This window comes from Salvelinus fontinalis, chromosome 13 (assembly GCF_029448725.1).
Source record: "Salvelinus fontinalis isolate EN_2023a chromosome 13, ASM2944872v1, whole genome shotgun sequence".
In the NCBI taxonomy this organism is placed as follows: domain Eukaryota; kingdom Metazoa; phylum Chordata; class Actinopteri; order Salmoniformes; family Salmonidae; genus Salvelinus; species Salvelinus fontinalis.
Window position 1 is genome coordinate 17,209,909 of NC_074677.1, and position 23,228 is coordinate 17,233,136.

The 23,228-nt window shown below is 42.1% G+C and overlaps 1 protein-coding gene across 3 annotated transcripts in view; it reads right to left on the bottom strand.

Annotated features, from left to right (window-relative positions):
• Positions 1-529: 529 nt before the first annotated feature.
• The window catches only part of LOC129868183 (protein Jade-1-like), a 240,879-nt gene continuing 218,180 nt past the window's right edge, over positions 530-23,228 (bottom strand). For all 3 annotated transcript variants that reach the window (XM_055941925.1, XM_055941924.1, XM_055941926.1), the window contains one exon: positions 530-8,432. In XM_055941925.1, the coding sequence (XP_055797900.1) occupies positions 7,492-8,432 (941 nt within the window). In that variant the 3' untranslated portion in view covers positions 530-7,491. The remainder of the gene's footprint in view (positions 8,433-23,228) is intronic.

Below are 23,228 nucleotides of genomic sequence, written 5' to 3' on the forward strand. Positions count from 1 at the left end.
GAGGATTCTATTGTAAATGTATTAAAACCAACTCATTCATCACCTTAAGCTATTCTTACACACGCAGCTATGATGTCAACATTCACTAGGCCTACAACTTGGGATGTTTTGTATGTTATGGGGCAATCGATCTCACAACCTACATGTGAAATACAAGTGATAGAAACAGTCTCTGACAACAATCCAGGGAGTATCTAGTCTAGTTACCGCCGAGTCCATGTAGTGGCCCAGATAGATTCAGAGTCGCACTGTGTTGAATCAATCAACCTGGAACGCTCTTTAAAGGGGAATTCTGGCAATGTTAAATACATTTTTTGGACTTGTAAATTAATGATATCTAGCCATTGATTCTTGAAGCATATAACTTATGCCTCATGAACTTAGTTCAACTGTCGTACCCTATCAACTGTTTACCAAAAAGTGTTGGGGTGTCTGCTTTGTTGTTATTTCAATCGCAGATTTCCCTTTAAAAAAAAGAGATGAGCTGTTGGGATGGTGAACTGAACAGAGAGACGAGCGAGAGCATGTGTACACAGAAAGCACTGCTTTATTGACTACACTGGTCAACCACTCCAGAGTGCCGGGGGGAGGAGGGGGGAACAGGGTCATAGTGGACGCAGCCGTCGTCAAGGCAACACAAACAGCATGCAGATACAGTCACATGGAACATCATATTGCTTTTTAAAGTTTTGCTTAACATTGAAATTGTACAAAAAGGAAAAATAGGTTTTTGCACTAATGAAAAATAAATGTTTCATTTTTCCTCCTACAAAGAAGATTCTAATACAAGAAAATAAATATTGCAAAAAAAGCCCAAAAATAATTTAAAATTGCTTTTCTTTTTAATATATGTTCAATATTTATCTTTGCTATTAACAAATGGCACAACATTCTTTGAAACAAAAAATACAGCAGAATAAACTCCTGCAACATTCATATTATCGTATTGTATAACTGATGCAGATAGAGCCGAAATGGGTGAGGAATTGAATTGTACACGGCAGCAGTAGATTTCAGCGCCTTTTAAGGACAAATAACACAGGCAGGTGGAGGAGGAACCATGTCAGAGTCTGCTTTGATAAGAGAGATCACTGACTCTTATCAAAATGACGAATGTGACCAGTAGGAGATACAGGACAGGTATTTAGAGAGTTAACATCCCAAATGTCACCCTGTTCCCTAGTGCAATACTTTTGACCCGAGCCCTAAGGGCCCTGGTCAAAAGTAGTGCACTTCATAGAGAATACAGTGCCATTTGGGATGTAGCCTGATTTTGGAGGCAGCAAAGTGATGCCAGATCAGTTACAAAAACTGAAGAAAATCTGAGCTTGGCTCGCTTGCAGAGACACTAATGGTAAATTGGCCCAACCTTAGGAGGAGCAGCTGTGGTTCTGGATAGTAAACCTTATCTCCTGGAAATGGACTCATAAGTGTATACAGGTCAGGGAATGAGCATCATGAAAAAAAATCAACATGGGAACAAGTTATTTGAACTGTGGAACTTGAACAGGACACTGAAATAAACGTTCCTGTGCACTCTCTGTCCATATGAACATTTAAAATGTCATTGGATTACATTAAAAAAAAAGGTTTGAGCCTCTAACTTCTGGAGGGGAACTATTGGTTTTAATGAGAGCAACACATTCTGTGACCCTGCTGGTCAGAAATAGTTTGTGTGCATCCCAAATGGCATCCTATTTTCTTGATAGTGCACTACTTTTGACCAGGGACCGTAGTACACTATAAAAGGAATATTGTACCATTTGAGACCCGGCCGCTGTGCTGCCAGAGAACAGGGGTTCGTTTCCTGTGAGCGTTCTCCATGGAGGAAGTGAGAGAACAAAAGGTCTCTTCCAGGCTTCAGCTCCACGTTGATCAGCCCACTGGAGAGCCGGCCTGGCCAATTGAACTATCAGCCCACTGGAGAGCCGGCCTGGCCAATTGAACTATCAGCCCACTGGAGAGCAGGCCTGGCCAATTGAACTATCAGCCCACTGGAGAGCAGGCCTGGCCAATTGAACTATCAGCCCACTGGAGAGCCGGCCTGGCCAATTGAACTATCAGCCCACTGCCTGGCCAATTGAACTATCAGCCCACTGGAGAGCAGGCCTGGCCAATTGAACTATCAGCCCACTGGAGAGCAGGCCTGGCAAATTGAACTATCAGCCCACTGGAGAGCAGGCCTGGCCAATTGAACTATCAGCCCACTGGAGAGCCGGCCTGGCCAATTGAACTATCAGCCCACTGGAGAGCAGGCCTGGCCAATTGAACTATCAGCCCACTGGAGAGCCGGCCTGGCCAATTGAACTATCAGCCCACTGCCTGGCCAATTGAACTATCAGCCCACTGGAGAGCAGGCCTGGCCAATTGAACTATCAGCCCACTGGAGAGCAGGCCTGGCAAATTGAACTATCAGCCCACTGGAGAGCAGGCCTGGCCAATTGAACTATCAGCCCACTGGAGAGCCGGCCTGGCCAATTGAACTATCAGCCCACTGCCTGGCCAATTGAACTATCAGCCCACTGGAGAGCAGGCCTGGCCAATTGCACTATCAGCCCACTGGAGAGCAGGCCTGGCCAATTGAACTATCAGCCCACTGGAGAGCAGGCCTGGCCAATTGAACTATCAGCCCACTGGAGAGCAGGCCTGGCCAATTGAACTATCAGCCCACTGGAGAGCCGGCCTGGCCAATTGAACTATCAGCCCACTGGAGAGCAGGCCTGGCCAATTGAACTATCAGCCCACTGGAGAGCAGGCCTGGCCAATTGAACTATCAGCCCACTGGAGAGCCGGCCTGGCCAATTGAACTATCAGCCCACTGCCTGGCCAATTGAACTATCAGCCCACTGGAGAGCAGGCCTGGCCAATTGAACTATCAGCCCACTGGAGAGCAGGCCTGGCAAATTGAACTATCAGCCCACTGGAGAGCAGGCCTGGCCAATTGAACTATCAGCCCACTGGAGAGCCGGCCTGGCCAATTGAACTATCAGCCCACTGGAGAGCCGGCCTGGCCAATTGAACTATCAGCCCACTGCCTGGCCAATTGAACTATCAGCCCACTGGAGAGCAGGCCTGGCCAATTGAACTATCAGCCCACTGGAGAGCCGGCCTGGCCAATTGAACTATCAACCCACTGGAGAGCAGGCCTGGCCAATTGAACTATCAGCCCACTGGAGAGCAGGCCTGGCCAATTGAACTATCAGCTCACTGGAGAGCAGGCCTGGCCAATTGAACTATCAGCCCACTGGAGAGCCGGCCTGGCCAATTGAACTATCAGCCCACTGGAGAGCAGGCCTGGCCAATTGAACTATCAGCCCACTGGAGAGCAGGCCTGGCCAATTGAACTATCAGCCCACTGGAGAGCCGGCCTGGCCAATTGAACTATCAGCCCACTGCCTGGCCAATTGAACTATCAGCCCACTGGAGAGCAGGCCTGGCCAATTGAACTATCAGCCCACTGGAGAGCCGGCCTGGCCAATTGAACTATCAACCCACTGGAGAGCAGGCCTGGCCAATTGAACTATCAGCCCACTGGAGAGCAGGCCTGGCCAATTGAACTATCAGCCCACTGGAGAGCCGGCCTGGCCAATTGCACTATCAGCCCACTGGAGAGCAGGCCTGGCCAATTGAACTATCAGCCCACTGGAGAGCAGGCCTGGCCAATTGAACTATCAGCCCACTGGAGAGCAGGCCTGGCCAATTGAACTATCAGCCCACTGGAGAGCCGGGCTGACCATTTAAACTGCAATTAGCAATTCCCCCTTTTTTTTATCAAATCATTTTCTCTCTGGTTGTATAAAACAAAAGCAAAGAAAGCAAATAAACGTAGCTCCAGTAAAAACAGAAGTGTTTGCACTGAGTTTGTGTGCCACACAGAAAAAGGGAGAGACGGGTGTTCAGATTCCCTGTCTGTTTAAGTACACTATGTGGACAGGGAACAAACACTCTCTCTCTAAGCAGCAGAGTGACAAACGCCCTCTCCACTACACATACATGTCATTATTTGACCTTAAAGTTTGTTCCTTTGATCCTGCTGTGCTTCAAAACAATGAAGGAGTCAAGGCGGGCTGGCGGAACACTGAAGCAGGGAGGGGAGTGAGACAGAACCCTAGTCTGTGGGGTGGGTGTTGGATTGGAACCATACTTCACTGTGTGGAAGCAGTCCGTCAACGGTCCGAGAGCTAAAGCGCCAATAAGGAAGCAGTTGATCTGATTATGAGTCAGCATTCTAGTTATATGAGCCGCGGCAGAAGCGTTACAAAAACAGCTTGCGAAGGCTTTTAACAAGGAAACAAAACGGTCTCTAGTACAGTATTATACATTATTGTTGGTGCATACAAAAACCAGATAGGTAAACGGCAGTCGAACTACTACAGCCATGAACCAGTTCCCTATGGGAGGAAGCAACTAACACAGAAGAGGAGATCCTTCTCAATGACGTCGTTGTTCTGTTAGTGTGCTGATGGCCTTTTCACGGTACAAACGACAACAACAACAGCAGCAGCAGCAGTTCCTAGGTGGTACGGAGACAGCACTAGGACATTCATCCACAGCTACACCAAAGCATCCTTTCTCAACCCTATTTCAGGGGACCCACCGTCCGAATGTATGTTTTGTTCTAGCCCAGCACTAACACATCCTAAATTCAACTGATCATCAATTTGATGATCTGTATCAGGTGTGTTAGTGTGGGCTGGAATAAAACATGCAACCCTGTGGGTGCTCAGGATTGGTGCAAAGAAACTCTGCTTGAGGAGGATAATAGTAATACCATCCATCCATAGGTACTCTGTCGGAAAATACTGTCCATCTAGGATATAATACCATCTATCCATCCATCCATCTATACTCTATATGAAAAGTGCAGTCAGCTGCTGCCTGCTGGACTAAAAGACCTCACCACCTCACTAAAATGCCAGCCTACTGTTTCTGAGAGGAAGCGGAGGAAGAGGGCGTACATGCCCCACTCCAATAATAACAACCTGTTTTCTACTACGTTAGGGGCCGTACATGAAGGGCTCCGTCTAAAACACTGTCTAGTCTAAATTGGTGTATATATTGAATATTGAAACCAAGTTTACATTTCATCGTCTTAACACGTAAACGACTAGGTGTTTGGGTGGATTCTGTGGGGCTACTACAGCGCTAACCCCATTCATCCACCCAGACGACCTATCTGCAGACAACAATAAGCATGGTTGTTGTTATTGTATACGTTGCAATCATAGAGTAAGAATGAATAGAATGTGCTACTCATTCTATTTCTATGGTTATACTAGTCTGTCTCCAAGGGTTACGGTGGATGGAAAGGAAATGGCCAAAGGAAGTAACCAGACTGGCTGCAGACAGACAAACAGACAGACAAACAGAGCCACCTGACCAATACACTGTTTTAGGGGGTTTCATCCTGAATATGTGTCCCATCCGGGGACCGGACAACACACACAAAAATCTAGTCATCTTCTACATTCCAACCCTGTGATAACAGCACTAGGGGTGTCAGTGGGCTCTGAACCATCAGCCACACACACACAGACACACAAACACACAGACACACACAAACACACACACACGGTTCAGCAGCATTCAACTCTTCCCAGGTTGGGGGCAGGGGGGGAACTGCGACACTCCATCCAGAGTAGGTCAGTGGCACAGGGGGCCAGTAAGGAACAGCCTTAAGGGAGCAGGGAATGGGAGGGTCCAAGGTGGAATAGTGGTGGTGGGTGTTAAAGCCGAGCCAAACCAGGCCAGAGCAATGCAGAGCTCCTAATTGAATCGACTAGAACAGAGCTGCTGGCATCAGGTAGATTTCCGTATTCATGTCCTTCAGAGGATCACATGGTGACACCGGAGAGTGAGGCAGCGTCCCAACCGGCACCATGTGCACTATCTAGGGAATAGGGTGTTGTTTAGGACGCTGCCAGAGTGAGTGCATGCTGCCCAGTCTGTTTTACACTGTTCTTTGGCATCATCAACTCAGGAGACAGCCAGTTGGGTAGTAGAAGTAGCAGTAGTAGTGTACTGATTGAGACAGGAGAAAAGCTCTCAGTACAGTAGTAGTCAGTTCAAACAGTGAAGCTTTGCCAAAGGAACTTTTTCTATACATACTTATATGTATAAAATAGCCTTTTTATAGTATAATATATTTACGGTTTAACTTTGATTTCAATACATTTTCAACCCTTCTTATATGTCTTCTTCGATTTTTTAAACCCTGAGAAAATACTGTGGACCACTTTAAGTATAAAATACAACTCTCTGAGACGAAAAAACAAGAGTTAAAACAAATTTACAAAGAACTAAAAAAAGTAGTTAGAATCCAGGAGTCTGTACTGTAGCTGATTATACCACTCGTCTGACGGGAGCAACAATGACTCTAGAAGTTGCTTTGTTGGGGCAGCAATTTGCACAATGATGGTAGAACTGTGTATCTGTGTGGCTTTGCGTGCGGTTGGGTTGATTCATGGCAAAAGCTGTATATACATCAATTTTTAGGCACTACAATTAAGGTCATCTGTTTCGGTACGCTTGATTACCAATACAACAGGTTTCCCTTTTTTGATTGTAACAAATCAGATTATAGAAGTGATTAATAAACTCATTTTGGGGGAGCGACAGAAGGCACACAATTCGTTAAATATTGTTTCTTCAATGATTGAAACGGAAGAGGAGGCAGAGTCAGTGAAGAGCTGACGTAATTCTCAAACAGTATGTTACAACAACGACTGAATGCAGAGGGAGGAGCTTTGAGAATGTAATCATGTGTGTGTTTGTGTAATGTGTGTGGTGTATATGTGTGTGAGTGTGTTTATGCACAATGTTTGCATTACAGTTCCTGTTAGCTATTTGTGCTTTTAAAGGCTAATATTTGTGTGATATTTTCTGTATATTTCTCAGACTGATGGGTTAGCCCATTAGACCTGTTCTGGGTCTGATTCTGAACTGAACGACTTTTTAAACATCATATCCCAAGGATTGCATCATGGGATCCATCTTAGGTCATTTGAAAATAAGTGATTCACCTGAACTAGCTTATAATGTCCACAAAGTATTCACCCCAACTCTTGTGGTTAGTTACCACTGAGCCCACGTTGCTAGAAAGGGTTGATGACATGGTTTACCACCGTGTTATACTTCAACATCTAAACCAAACAAAACCTAAACGTAAGGTAGTCCAAATCCACTTTCTCTTTGTCTTCTTACATCATCATACAGCCTTTGTTACTTTAACATCTAGGGTCTCATTGTTTAACTATGTAGCAGCTACATTCAAATCCTCAGAACAGTGCAGATAAACTGATTCATGACTAGTGATGTACCGAGATTTGGTTCATTAAAGCAATCTAGAAAGAAAATAACTACAATTTTAATATCAAGAACACAGACAGAAGCCGTGGCAGCGGGAGCTGGGATGGAGCTCCAGTCAGTCTGAGAAAACAGTGTGTGTTCTGGTCGGTGGTGTGTGTGTGTGTGCGCGCGTCTCAGTTTATTCTACAAAGCCAGCACGCTCCTCCTCAGCAGGTCCTCGCTCCCAGAATGCAACTGAGCCAGACGAAGCTTGCGGGCACTGGAGTGTGTGTCTGAGTCGCTCTGCTCGGCATCAGAGAAGTAGCCGTCTGTCTCGGGGTCCAGCAGCGATGATGATGTCTCCTTCACTGGGTGGGAGACGGGGTGGGGGTCCTTCTCTCTCTCCCTTTCCAGGGGGCGCTCCACAGCTTCCTGCAACCCCCCACTCCCACCCTTCCCCCGGGACTTGCCCTGCCGGTGCAGGCGGAGGCGCAAGGCCGTGCGGGGAATGGGACCCCCCCCTGACCCCCCCTCAGGCACTGTCCCAGGACTACTGTATGGGGGGAAACAGGAGGCCAGGGGGGCAGACGCTACCCCAGTACCCGTGAGGCTGTTCCAGGGGCCACGCTCCTCCGAGATGTGACAGGAGTCCATTTTGGAGGTGGGCGGCTGCGGTGGCGGGTCCAGAGGAGCCTCAGTGCTCCTGGTCTGGGGGTGGCGGTGGTGGAGGGCCTTGGTGCCCCGGGACCTTTCCCCTCTACGAACCCCATGGCCTGGCCTCTCCTCTGCCAGTAGAGCCCCCTTGGCTGTGGAGGCTGCGGTGGCTGCAGCAGCAGGGGGGGTGTCGGTGGTTGCTGCGGCGGTGTTGGTGGTGGAGTGATGGCCCCGGGTTCGGGGCTTGCCCCGGGTCTTGCGGCCCAGCTGAGGGGTCTTCCAGGTGGACTTCATGGAGTGGTCCATCATAAGGCTGAGCAGGTTCTCCTCTCCCTGCAGCAGCTGGTCAGACAGCAGGCTGGCCGTCTTGTCACGGTGCTGCCCGGCGTCCAGGGCCCACTGGCTCAGCATGTCGTCAGCCGTGATCTGCACCGACTGAGCCAGCCAGCTGTCAAACAGGGAGTTGTCCAGAGGGAAGGTCTTGGGGAAACCTGTGGGAGAGACAGACAGACGAAAGGTGAGAGGGACCATAGAAACCACACTACCAGCAGAGTGTCTGCTGGTTTTGTTATTTCCTTTCAATTCATGTCCAATTAAGACAGACAACTAGGTGAGGGGAGATGCTAATTAAACATTGACCTTAATTGATCAATTAAGTACAAGGGAGGACTGAAAAACAGACACACGGCCCTCCAGGAATTGAGTTTGACACCCTTGCTATAGAGATTCACAGTGCTTCGGTTGATCTGACTATGACTATGATTGTAATGAATAATGAATGTCTGTGGGAGGTTAGTAACATCAAATGTTCCATCCAAAATATAAAGCCTTCTGGGAGGAAGTCTGGATGAACCTTGGAACCCATAGGAAGAGGAAGTCTGGAACAACCCTGGAACCCATAGGAAGAGGAAGTCTAACAACCTTGGAACCCATAGGAAGAGGAAGTCTGGATGAACCTTGGAACCCATAGGAAGAGGGAGTCTGGAACAACCCTGGAACCCATAGGAAGAGGAAGTCTGGAACAACCCTGGAACCCATAGGAAGAGGAAGTCTGGAACAACCCTGGAACCCATATGAAGTCTGGAACAACCTTGGAACCCATATGAAGTCTGGAACAACCTTGGAACCCATATGAAGTCTGGAACAACCTTGGAACCCATATGAAGTCTAGAACAACCCTGGAACCCATATGAAGTCTGGAACAACCCTGGAACCCATATGAAATCTGGAACAACCTTGGAACCCATTGGAAGAAGAAGTTTGGAAGAATCCTGGAACCCATATGAAGAACTGAGACTGCACTTGTGAAGGTGGTAAATGGCCTTTTAATGGCGTCAGACCGAGGCTCTGTATCTGTCCTCGTGCTCCTAGACCTTAGTGCTGCTTTTGATACCATCGATCACCACATTCTTTTGGAGAGATTGGAAACCCAAATTGGTCCTGGCCTGGTTTAGATCTTATCTGTCGGAAAGATATCAGTTCGTCTCTGTGAATGGTTTGTCCTCTGACAAATCAACTGTAAATTACGGTGTTCCTCAAGGTTCCGTTTTAGGACCACTATTGTTTTCACTATATATTTGACCTCTTGGGGATGTCATTCGAAAACATAATGTTAACTTTCACTGCCTTGCGGATGACACACAGCTGTACATTTCAATGAAACATGGCGAAGCCCCAAAATTGCCCTCGCTGGAAGCCTGTGTCTCAGACATAAGGAAGTGGATGGCTGTAAACTTTCTACTTTTAAACTCAGACAAAACAGAGATGCTTGTTCTAGGTCCCAAGAAACAAAGATATCTTCTGTTGAATCTGACAATTAATCTTGATGGTTGTACAGTCGTCTCAAATAAAACTGTGAAGGACCTCGGCGTTACTCTGGACTCTGATCTCTCTTTTGACGAACATATCAAGATTGTTTCAAGGACAGCTTTTTTCCATCTACGTAACATTGCAAAAATCTGAAACTTTCTGTCCCAAAATGATGCAGAAAAATGTATCTATACTTTTGTCACTTCTAGGTTAGACTACTGCAATACTCTACTTTCCGGCTACCCGGATAAAGCAATAAATAAACTTCAGTTAGTGCTAAACACGGCTGCTAGAATCCTGACTAGAACCAAAAAATGTGATCATGTTACTCCAGTGCTAGCCTCCCTACACTGGCTTCCTGTTAAGGCAAGGGCTGATTTCAAGGTTTTACTGCTAACCTACAAAGCATAACATGGGCTTGCTCCTACCTATCTTTTCGATTTGGTCCTGTCGTACATACCTACACGTACACTACGGTCACAAGACGCAGGCCTCCTAATTGTTGAATTTCTAAGCAAACAGCTGGAGGCAGGGTTTTCTCCTATTGAGCTCCATTTTTATGGAATGGTCTGCCTACCCATGTGAGAGACGCAGACTCGGTCTCAACCTTTAAGTCTTTATTGAAGACTCATCTCTTCAGTAGGTCCTATGATTGAGTGTAGTCTGGCCCAGGAGTGTCAAGGTGAACGGAAAGGTACTGGAGCAACGAACCGCCCTTGCTGTCTCTGCCTGGCCTTTTCCCCTCTCTCCAATGGGATTCTCTGCCTCTAACCCTATTACAGGGGCTGAGTCACTGGCTTACTGGTGCTCTTCCATGCCGTCCCTAGGAGGGGTACGTCATTTGAGTGGGTTGAGTCACTGACGTGGTCTTCCTGTCTGGGTTGGCGCCCCCCCTTGGGTTGTGCCGTGGCGGAGATCTTTGTGGGCTATACTCGGCCTTGTCTCAGGATGGTAAGTTGGTGGTTGAAGATATCCCTCTAGTGGTGTGGGGGCTGTGCTTTGGCAAAGTGGGTGGGGTTATATCCTGCCTGTTTGGCCCTGTCCGGGGGTATCATCGGACGGGGCCACAGTGTCTTCTGACCCCTCCTGTCTCAGCCTCCAGTATTTATGCTGCAGTAATTTATGTGTCTGGGGGCTAGGGTCAGTCTGTTATATCTGGAGTATTTCTTCTTTCTTATCCAGTGTCCTGTGTGAATTTAAGTATGCTCTTTCTAATTCTCTCTTTCTTTCTCTCTCTCAGAGGACCTGAGCCCTAGGACAATGCCTCAGGACTACTTGGCATGATGACTCCTGTTGTCCCCAGTCCACCTGGCCATGCTGCTGCTCCAGTTTCAACTGTTCTGCCTGCGGCTATGGAACCCTGACCTGTTCACTGTGATTACTATTATTTGACCATGCTGGTCATTTATGAACATTTGAACATCTTGGCTATGTGCTGTTATAATCTCCACCCGGCACAGCCAGAAGAGGACTGGCCACCCCTCATAGCCTGGTTCCTCTCTAGGTTTCTTCCTAGGTTTTGGCCTTTCTAGGGAGTTTTTCCTAGCCACCGTGCTTCTACACCTGCATTGCTTGCTGTTTGGGGTTTTAGGCTGGGTTTCTGTACAGCACTTTGATATATCAGCTGATGTAAGAAGGGCTATATAAATACATTTGAAGAAGAAGTTTGGAAGAACCCTGGAACCCATAGGAAGAGGAAGTCTGGAACAACCCTGGAACCCATAGGAAGAGGAAGTCTGGAACAACCCTGGAACCCATAGGAAGAGGAAGTCTAACAACCTTGGAACCCATAGGAAGAGGAAGTGTAGGACTGACTGAGTGACAGAGTAGAGAATGGGGCATTTGACCACACTTTCTTTCACTGAATTTAAAATAATTTCACAGACAGTATGTGTGTGTCCCAAATCGCACCCTATTCCCCATATAGTGCACTACTTTTAACCAGAGACTAGGGGGCTGGTCAAATTAGTGCAGTACGTAAGGAATATGGTTCCATTTGGGACTCACACTATCAACCCACTTCCCGTGTGAGTCTAAACAATTCATTAGCCCTGTTCTTGGACTGTCGGTCCGTCTGTGCTTTGTCACCACCACCAGGGACTTTCACTGTCAAACGCAGCTTTTGGAGACGATGCATGCTGTCTGTGTATATAAGATATGCATGACTCCTTGTCTGTCATTATGGCCCAGTGTTAGTTGCCAGAGCCTCTCTGCAGCCTGGCAACTCCGGTTCTCACAGGGCCAGACAATAGAGGGAGAGAGGGAGGGAAAACCAGAGGTGGGACCAAGTCACTATTATTCGAGTCACAAGCAGGTCTCAAGTCAAAAGGTCCGAGTTCAAGTCGAGTCCCAAGAACAACGGGTCGAGTCTCCAGTGAAGTCCAAGTCGTGCATTCTAAGAGCAAGTCGAGTCACAAGTCTTAAGTCAAGTTTAAAAAAAATCTAGGCATGGAATGTTCAACTACAAATCTGTGTCTATTTATTGAGGCTACCAGGCAGCCCTTTTCATTATTTTGTCTACAACACATTTTGATGATGTAATTGTAAAATAGGGACAGGTTGCAGTCGTAAGGGCATGAAATCAGCAGAAGGCAAGGCAGGTTGACGTGCTCAGAGTGTAGATTTATTTACAGGTCTTGGTGATCCAATGGTGAAAGCAACATATCATCCAAAATATACACAGGAAATAGCCTCTGTGTCAGGCTTAACCTGTTCTATCTAAACGGACACAGGTAGAGGGCAAGACTGCACAGCCTCGCCTTGAGAAACCAAATCAAATCTGTCTAAAAGGAGCTCAAACAGGTAGCCTACATAAAGGCCGCGTTCACCTGCTCAAACATTGCGTGCATCAACCGATGGTTACGTGCCATGTCATCAACTGACAGATTGCTATAACATATGGTGTGGTTAGGGGGATACCTAGTCAGTAGTCCAACTGAATGTATTCAACTGAAATGTGTCTTCCACATTTAACCCAACCCCTCTGAATCAGAGAGGTGCGGGGGCTGCCTTAATCGACATCCACGTCTTCAGTGCCCAGGGAACAGCGGGTTAACTGCCTTGCTCAAGGGTAGAACAACAGATTTTTACCTTGTCAGCTCAGGGATTCGATCCAGCAACCTTCCGGTTACTGGCCCAACGCTCTAGCCACTAGGCTACCGTTAGCTGATACTAATGCTGCTAGAAACTGGGAACTCAGAAATCTCTGACTTACAACTTCAGTGCATTCAAGACAACTGGGAACTCTGGAGAAAAACTAGCTCTGACTGGGAATAATAGTTTTGATTGGTCATCTAACTTGGAATTAAAGTTGAAAACTCTGGCATCTTCTAGACCTGAAGATCACTGATGTTGTGACTTGACCTTGTTTTTCAGTTTCCAGTTGTCTTGAAAGCACCAATAAAATACCTATCCCAGTAACGCATGGGCAGAGAAACACCTCCATAAGTCCTCTGGCCTCTCCCAGGACCTTACAATTACCCAATTGGCAAATACAATCACTAAACTAGTTCTACAATGTAAAAGGCAATTTCCACATCCATTGTTACATTGGTACATTCGTCTTAACCAGTCTTAATGATTATTCATGATTTCTTCACCATTCATACATGGGAAAATTATTTTATCTTATTCAACGTGCTGACTCCAAAGCGTGGCGTACAGGCCACGTAGCCCATTTCTATGTGTACTGAGGCAAGCGCTCCTGTTGCGCACAACCAGACTGACAGAGACATAGGACACATGGCGCGTTCACATGCTTGTTGGAACTAGGAAACTCTGACATTTCCGACTTGCTGATTCGTTGAACATGGCACGTATATAACTACAACCAGTTAGCAAGTCGGGAATTTCTGAGCGTTTCCTAGTTGACTAGTACGTGAACGCGGCAACTGTGCCACAAAATGAGTGACAAAACCACAGAGTTTCTAAACCCAGAGGCGCGACTACTCCAATATTGACACCATCGTCATCGTCGGTTTTAATGACCTTTGTTTTACGCGATCTGAAGAACTGAGGGAGGACACCAATTATGTTTTTTACAACCTGGCTAGCACAGGGAAGAGAATAATTATCTCTGGCCCCCTCCCGTACTACCTGAAGGGGTTCGGAACGTTTCGGCCGACTCTTTGCCCTGAACTAGTACCTGAAGAAACTCTGCAACGACAGGAATGTCTCTTTGTATGACAACTTTAATTTACTGCACTTTTTAAAAGAGACGGGATTCACCCTAACCGCAGGGGTTCCAGGATTATTTTCAGCAACATCGCAAACTGTATTAGAGACTGAGAGACAAGGTCTGATAGTGTTCCAGTTGTCCCTGGGAGAGCAACTTGGCAAATATAACAAGGAAATTAGAAATGCCAGACGGGCTCATTTCTCTAACTTGATCACTATAAATCAGAATACTTAGAGAGTGTTCTTCTCTACCATTGAGGCCTGATAAATCCTACCCCCGCAAACCTATGTGAATTTCCCTCTACATCTAAATGTGACGAGTTTACGGCATATTTCAGAGATAAGATGACCAACATGATCTTAGAGCCAACACAGATGCTAAACAGCTCTCTGTCCTTGTACTCCTAGTGCTGCATTCCACACTGTTGATCATAATGTTGTTCTGGACAGACTGGAGAGGTGCGTTGGCCTCTCCGATCCACTTCTAAATTGGTTTAGGACCTATTTAACCGGTCGAGAGTTTGTCACCATTGGTGAACATAACGTAATGCTCTCCTGTCTGGTCTACCAAAGAAAGCCATCGGTCAACTGCAAAGCATACAGAATGCTGCATCACAGGTACTGACCAAGACCAGATGGAGAGCACACATTACAACGGTTTTAAGGTCTCTGTGCTGTAAAACATACAGAATGCTGTAGGGTACTGACCAAGACCAGATGGAGAGCACACATTACAACGGTTTTAAGGTCTCTGCACTGGCTGCCTGTGAGTTTTAAAATTATTTAAGAATCTTCTATAGGTTTTTAAATCAATCCATGATTGTGCACCCCTATACATGTCAGACATGCTTTTAAGTTATGTACCCAGTATGTTCCTCAGGTCCTCTGGCACTGGCCTTTTAACTATCCCAAAGCCTAGGACCAAGAGGCATGGAGAGGCAGCCTTTAGTTACCCAGCCTCTGGAATAGCCTGCCAGCGAACCTGAGGGGAGACGAAACTGTGGACATATTGAAAACACATCTTTTTAGCTTTGCTTTTCCTCAGGGTGCTTTTAGCTTTTCAGTTTGTGTCATTCTTTTGTTTTGTATCTTATGTTTGTTGTGTAGTAAATATTTCAGCTTTTATTTCAATGTTTTTAATTCGTTTTTATTGTAAATTGCATCTGAAATGTGCTGTATAAATAAAGCTTGATTTGATTACTCCCGCTCCCTCAGTCTGGGAGATGCTGTATGCTATCAGGGACAGTAAGCTATCAACTAGAGAGATGTTGAGCATGTTAACATCTCAGCACAGAGACACACGTGGATGGAGGGAGGGTAAGGAGGATGGGTGTGGGATGCAGGGGAGGAGGTTACAAAACTGAGATGATACACTCCGCACACTTCTCTACCTCCCACTGCCATCCACTCTACTGTACCTTATTAACTCCACTCTACTGTACCTGATTAACTCTAATCTACTGTACCTTATTAACGCTAATCTACTGTACCTTATTAACTCTAATCTACTGTACCTTATTAACTCCACTCTACTGTACCTTATTAACTCCACTCTACTGTACCTTATTAACTCCACTCTACTGTACCTTATTAACTCCACTCTACTGTACCTTATTAACTCTAATCTACTGTACCTTATTAACTCCACTCTACTGTACCTTATTAACTCCACTCTACTTTACCTTATTAACTCCACTCTACTGTACCTTATTAACTCCACTCTACTGTACCTTATTAACTCCACTCTACTGTACCTTATTAACTCTAATCTACTGTACCTTATTAACTCCACTCTACTGTACCTTATTAACTCCACTCTACTGTACCTTATTAACTCTAATCTACTGTACCTTATTAACTCTAATCTACTGTACCTTATTAACTCCACTCTACTGTACCTTATTAACTCCACTCTACTGTACCTTATTAACTCTAATCTACTGTACCTTATTAACTCCACTCTACTGTACCTTATTAACGCTAATCTACTGTACCTTATTAACGCTAATCTACTGTACCTTATTAACTCCACTCTACTGTACCTTATTAACGCTAATCTACTGTACCTTATTAACTCTAATCTACTGTACCTTATTAACTCCACTCTACTGTACCTTATTAACGCTAATCTACTTTACCTTATTAACTCTAATCTACTGTACCTTATTAACTCCACTCTACTGTACCTTATTAACTCTAATCTACTGTACCTTATTAACGCTAATCTACTGTACCTTATTAACTCCACTCTACTGTACCTTATTAACGCTAATCTACTGTACCTTATTAACTCTAATCTACTGTACCTTATTAACTCCACTCTACTGTACCTTATTAACGCTAATCTACTGTACCTTATTAACTCCACTCTACTGTACCTTATTAACTCCACTCTACTGTACCTTATTAACTCTAATCTACTGTACCTTATTAACTCCACTCTACTGTACCTTATTAACTCTAATCTACTGTACCTTATTAACTCTAATCTACTGTACCTTATTAACTCCACTCTACTGTACCTTATTAACGCTAATCTACTGTACCTTATTAACTCTAATCTACTGTACCTTATTAACTCCACTCTACTGTACCTTATTAACGCTAATCTACTGTACCTTATTAACTCTAATCTACTGTACCTTATTAACTCCACTCTACTGTACCTTATTAACTCTAATCTACTGTACCTTATTAACTCCACTCTACTGTACCTTATTAACTCTAATCTACTGTACCTTATTAACGCTAATCTACTGTACCTTATTAACTCCACTCTACTGTACCTTATTAACGCTAATCTACTGTACCTTATTAACTCCACTCTACTGTACCTTATTAACTCTAATCTACTGTACTTTATTAACTCTAATCTACTGTACCTTATTAACTCCACTCTACTGTACCTTATTAACGCTAATCTACTGTACCTTATTAACTCTAATCTACTGTACCTTATTAACTCCACTCTACTGTACCTTATTAACGCTAATCTACTGTACCTTATTAACTCCACTCTACTGTACCTTATTAACTCCACTCTACTGTACCTTATTAACTCTAATCTACTGTACTTTATTAACTCTAATCTACTGTACTTTATTAACTCTAATCTACTGTACCTTATTAACGCTAATCTACTGTACCTTATTAACTCTAATCTACTGTACCTTATTAACGCTAATCTACTGTACCTTATTAACTCCACTCTACTGTACCTTATTAACTCTAATCTACTGTACCTTATTAACGCTAATCTACTGTACCTTATTAACGCTAATCTACTGTACCTTATTAACTCCACTCTACTGTACCTTATTAACTCTAATCTACTGTACCTTATTAACGCTAATCTACTGTACCTTATTAACTCTAATCTACTGTACCTTATTAACGCTAATCTACTGTACCTTATTAACTCCACTCTACTGTACCTTATTAACTCTAATCTACTGTACCTTATTAACGCTAATCTACTGTACCTTATTAACTCTAATCTACTGTACCTTATTAACTCCACTCTACTGTACCTTATTAACGCTAATCTACTGTACCTTATTAACTCCACTCTACTGTACCTTATTAACTCCACTCTACTGTACCTTATTAACGCTAATCTACTGTACCTTATTAACTCCACTCTACTGTACCTTATTAACTCTAATCTACTGTACCTTATTAACTCCACTCTACTGTACCTTATTAACTCCACTCTACTGTACCTTATTAACTCTAATCTACTGTACCTTATTAACGCTAATCTACTGTACCTTATTAACTCCACTCTACTGTACCTTATTAACTCTAATCTACTGTACCTTATTAACGCTAATCTACTGTACCTTATTAACTCCACTCTACTGTACCTTATTAACTCCACTCTACTGCACCTTATTAACTCCACTCTACTGTACCTTATTAACTCTAATCTACTGTACCTTATTAACGCTAATCTACTGTACCTTATTAACTCCACTCTACTGTACCTTATTAACTCCACTCTACTGTACCTTATTAACTCCACTCTACTGTACCTTATTAACTCTAATCTACTGTACCTTATTAACTCTAATCTACTGTACCTTATTAACGCTAATCTACTGTACCTTATTAACTCCACTCTACTGTACCTTATTAACTCCACTCTACTGCACCTTATTAACTCCACTCTACTGTACCTTATTAACTCTAATCTACTGTACCTTATTAACGCTAATCTACTGTACCTTATTAACTCTAATCTACTGTACCTTATTAACTCCACTCTACTGTACCTTATTAACGCTAATCTACTGTACCTTATTAACTCCACTCTACTGTACCTTATTAACTCCACTCTACTGTACCTTATTAACTCTAATCTACTGTACTTTATTAACTCTAATCTACTGTACTTTATTAACTCTAATCTACTGTACCTTATTAACGCTAATCTACTGTACCTTATTAACTCTAATCTACTGTACCTTATTAACGCTAATCTACTGTACCTTATTAACTCCACTCTACTGTACCTTATTAACTCTAATCTACTGTACCTTATTAACGCTAATCTACTGTACCTTATTAACGCTAATCTACTGTACCTTATTAACTCCACTCTACTGTACCTTATTAACTCTAATCTACTGTACCTTATTAACGCTAATCTACTGTACCTTATTAACTCTAATCTACTGTACCTTATTAACGCTAATCTACTGTACCTTATTAACTCCACTCTACTGTACCTTATTAACTCTAATCTACTGTACCTTATTAACGCTAATCTACTGTACCTTATTAACTCTAATCTACTGTACCTTATTAACTCCACTCTACTGTACCTTATTAACGCTAATCTACTGTACCTTATTAACTCCACTCTACTGTACCTTATTAACTCCACTCTACTGTACCTTATTAACGCTAATCTACTGTACCTTATTAACTCCACTCTACTGTACCTTATTAACTCTAATCTACTGTACCTTATTAACTCCACTCTACTGTACCTTATTAACTCCACTCTACTGTACCTTATTAACTCTAATCTACTGTACCTTATTAACGCTAATCTACTGTACCTTATTAACTCCACTCTACTGTACCTTATTAACTCTAATCTACTGTACCTTATTAACGCTAATCTACTGTACCTTATTAACTCCACTCTACTGTACCTTATTAACTCCACTCTACTGCACCTTATTAACTCCACTCTACTGTACCTTATTAACTCTAATCTACTGTACCTTATTAACGCTAATCTACTGTACCTTATTAACTCCACTCTACTGTACCTTATTAACTCCACTCTACTGTACCTTATTAACTCCACTCTACTGTACCTTATTAACTCCACTCTACTGTACCTTATTAACTCTAATCTACTGTACCTTATTAACGCTAATCTACTGTACCTTATTAACTCCACTCTACTGCACCTTATTAACTCCACTCTACTGTACCTTATTAACTCTAATCTACTGTACCTTATTAACGCTAATCTACTGTACCTTATTAACTCCACTCTACTGTACCTTATTAACTCCACTCTACTGTACCTTATTAACTCCACTCTACTGTACCTTATTAACTCTAATCTACTGTACCTTATTAACTCTAATCTACTGTACCTTATTAACGCTAATCTACTGTACCTTATTAACTCCACTCTACTGTACCTTATTAACTCCACTCTACTGCACCTTATTAACTCCACTCTACTGTACCTTATTAACTCTAATCTACTGTACCTTATTAACGCTAATCTACTGTACCTTATTAACTCTAATCTACTGTACTTTATTAACTCTAATCTACTGTACCTTATTAACGCTAATCTACTGTACCTTATTAACTCTAATCTACTGTACCTTATTAACGCTAATCTACTGTACCTTATTAACTCCACTCTACTGTACCTTATTAACTCTAATCTACTGTACCTTATTAACGCTAATCTACTGTACCTTATTAACGCTAATCTACTGTACCTTATTAACTCCACTCTACTGTACCTTATTAACTCTAATCTACTGTACCTTATTAACGCTAATCTACTGTACCTTATTAACTCTAATCTACTGTACCTTATTAACGCTAATCTACTGTACCTTATTAACTCCACTCTACTGTACCTTATTAACTCTAATCTACTGTACCTTATTAACGCTAATCTACTGTACCTTATTAACTCTAATCTACTGTACCTTATTAACTCCACTCTACTGTACCTTATTAACGCTAATCTACTGTACCTTATTAACTCCACTCTACTGTACCTTATTAACTCCACTCTACTGTACCTTATTAACGCTAATCTACTGTACCTTATTAACTCCACTCTACTGTACCTTATTAACTCTAATCTACTGTACCTTATTAACTCCACTCTACTGTACCTTATTAACTCCACTCTACTGTACCTTATTAACTCTAATCTACTGTACCTTATTAACGCTAATCTACTGTACCTTATTAACTCCACTCTACTGTACCTTATTAACTCTAATCTACTGTACCTTATTAACGCTAATCTACTGTACCTTATTAACTCCACTCTACTGTACCTTATTAACTCCACTCTACTGCACCTTATTAACTCCACTCTACTGTACCTTATTAACTCTAATCTACTGTACCTTATTAACGCTAATCTACTGTACCTTATTAACTCCACTTTACTGTACCTTATTAACTCCACTCTACTGTACCTTATTAACTCCACTCTACTGTACCTTATTAACTCTAATCTACTGTACCTTATTAACTCTAATCTACTGTACCTTATTAACGCTAATCTACTGTACCTTATTAACTCCACTCTACTGTACCTTATTAACTCCACTCTACTGCACCTTATTAACTCCACTCTACTGTACCTTATTAACTCTAATCTACTGTACCTTATTAACGCTAATCTACTGTACCTTATTAACTCCACTCTACTGTACCTTATTAACTCCACTCTACTGTACCTTATTAACTCCACTCTACTGTACCTTATTAACTCTAATCTACTGTACCTTATTAACGCTAATCTACTGTACCTTATTAACTCCACTCTACTGTACCTTATTAACTCCACTCTACTGTACCTTATTAACTCCACTCTACTGTACCTTATTAACTCCACTCTACTGTACCTTATTAACTCTAATCTACTGTACCTTATTAACTCCACTCTACTGTACCTTATTAACTCTAATCTACTGTACCTTATTAACTCTAATCTACTGTACCTTATTAACTCCACTCTACTGTACCTTATTAACTCTAATCTACTGTACCTTATTAACTCCACTCTACTGTACCTTATTAACTCTAATCTACTGTACCTTATTAACTCTAATCTACTGTACCTTATTAACTCCACTCTACTGTACCTTATTAACGCTAATCTACTGTACCTTATTAACTCTAATCTACTGTACCTTATTAACTCCACTCTACTGTACCTTATTAACGCTAATCTACTGTACCTTATTAACTCCACTCTACTGTACTTTATTAACTCCACTCTACTGTACCTTATTAACTCTAATCTACTTTACCTTATTAACTCTAATCTACTTTACCTTATTAACTCCACTCTACTGTACCTTATTAACTCTAATCTACTTTACCTTATTAACTGTAATCTACTGTACTTTATTAACTCTAATCTACTGTACTTTATTAACTCTAATCTACTGTACCTTATTAACTCTAATCTACTGTACCTTATTAACTCTAATCTACTGTACCTTATTAACGCTAATCTACTGTACCTTATTAACTCCACTCTACTGTACCTTATTAACTCCACTCGACTGTACCTTATTAACTCTAATCTACTGTACTTTATTAACTCTAATCTACTGTACTTTATTAACTCTAATCTACTGTACTTTATTAACTCCACTCTACCTTATTAACTCTAATCTACTGTACCTTATTAACGCTAATCTACTGTACCTTATTAACTCCACTCTACTGTACCTTATTAACTCCACTCTACTGTACCTTATTAACTCCACTCTACTGTACCTTATTAACTCCACTCTACTGTACCTTATTAACTCTAATCTACTGTACCTTATTAACTCTAATCTACTGTACTTTATTAACTCTAATCTACTGTACTTTATTAACTCTAATCTACTGTACCTTATTAACTCTAATCTACTGTACCTTATTAACTCTAATCTACTGTACCTTATTAACGCTAATCTACTGTACCTTATTAACTCCACTCTACTGTACCTTATTAACTCCACTCGACTGTACCTTATTAACTCTAATCTACTGTACCTTATTAACTCTAATCTACTGTACCTTATTAACTCTAATCTACTGTACTTTATTAACTCTAATCTACTGTACTTTATTAACTCTAATCTACTGTACCTTATTAACTCTAATCTACTGTACCTTATTAACTCCACTCTACTGTACCTTATTAACTCCACTCTACTGTACCTTATTAACTCTAATCTACTGTACCTTATTAACTCTAATCTACTGTACTTTATTAACTCTAATCTACTGTACTTTATTAACTCTAATCTACTGTACTTTATTAACTCTAATCTACTGTACCTTATTAACTCTAATCTACTGTACTTTATTAACTCTAATCTACTGTACCTTATTAACTCTAATCTACTGTACCTTATTAACTCTAATCTACTGTACCTTATTAACGCTAATCTACTGTACCTTATTAACTCTAATCTACTGTACTTTATTAACTCTAATCTACTGTACTTTATTAACTCTAATATACTGTACTTTATTAACTCTAATCTACTGTACCTTATTAACTCTAATCTACTGTACCTTATTAACTCTAATCTACTGTACTTTATTAACTCCACTCTACCTTATTAACTCTAATCTACTGTACTTTATTAACTCTAATCTACTGTACTTTATTAACTCTAATCTACTGTACTTTATTAACGCTAATCTACTGTACTTTATTAACTCTAATCTACTGTACTTTATTAACGCTAATCTACTGTACTGTATTAACGCTAATCTACTGTACTTTATTAACTCTAATCTACTGTACTTTATTAACTCTAATCTACTGTACCTTATTAACGCTAATCTACTGTACTTTATTAACTCTAGTCTACTGTACCTGATTCACTCCAGTCTACTGTACCTGATTCACTCCAGTCTACTGTACCTGATTCAGTCGATTGTACCTGATTCACTCTATTGTACCCGATTCGCTCTAGTCTACTGTACCTGATTCATTCTAGTCTACTGTACCTGACTCCCTCTAGTCTACTGTACCTGATTCACTCTACTGTACCTGATTCATTCTA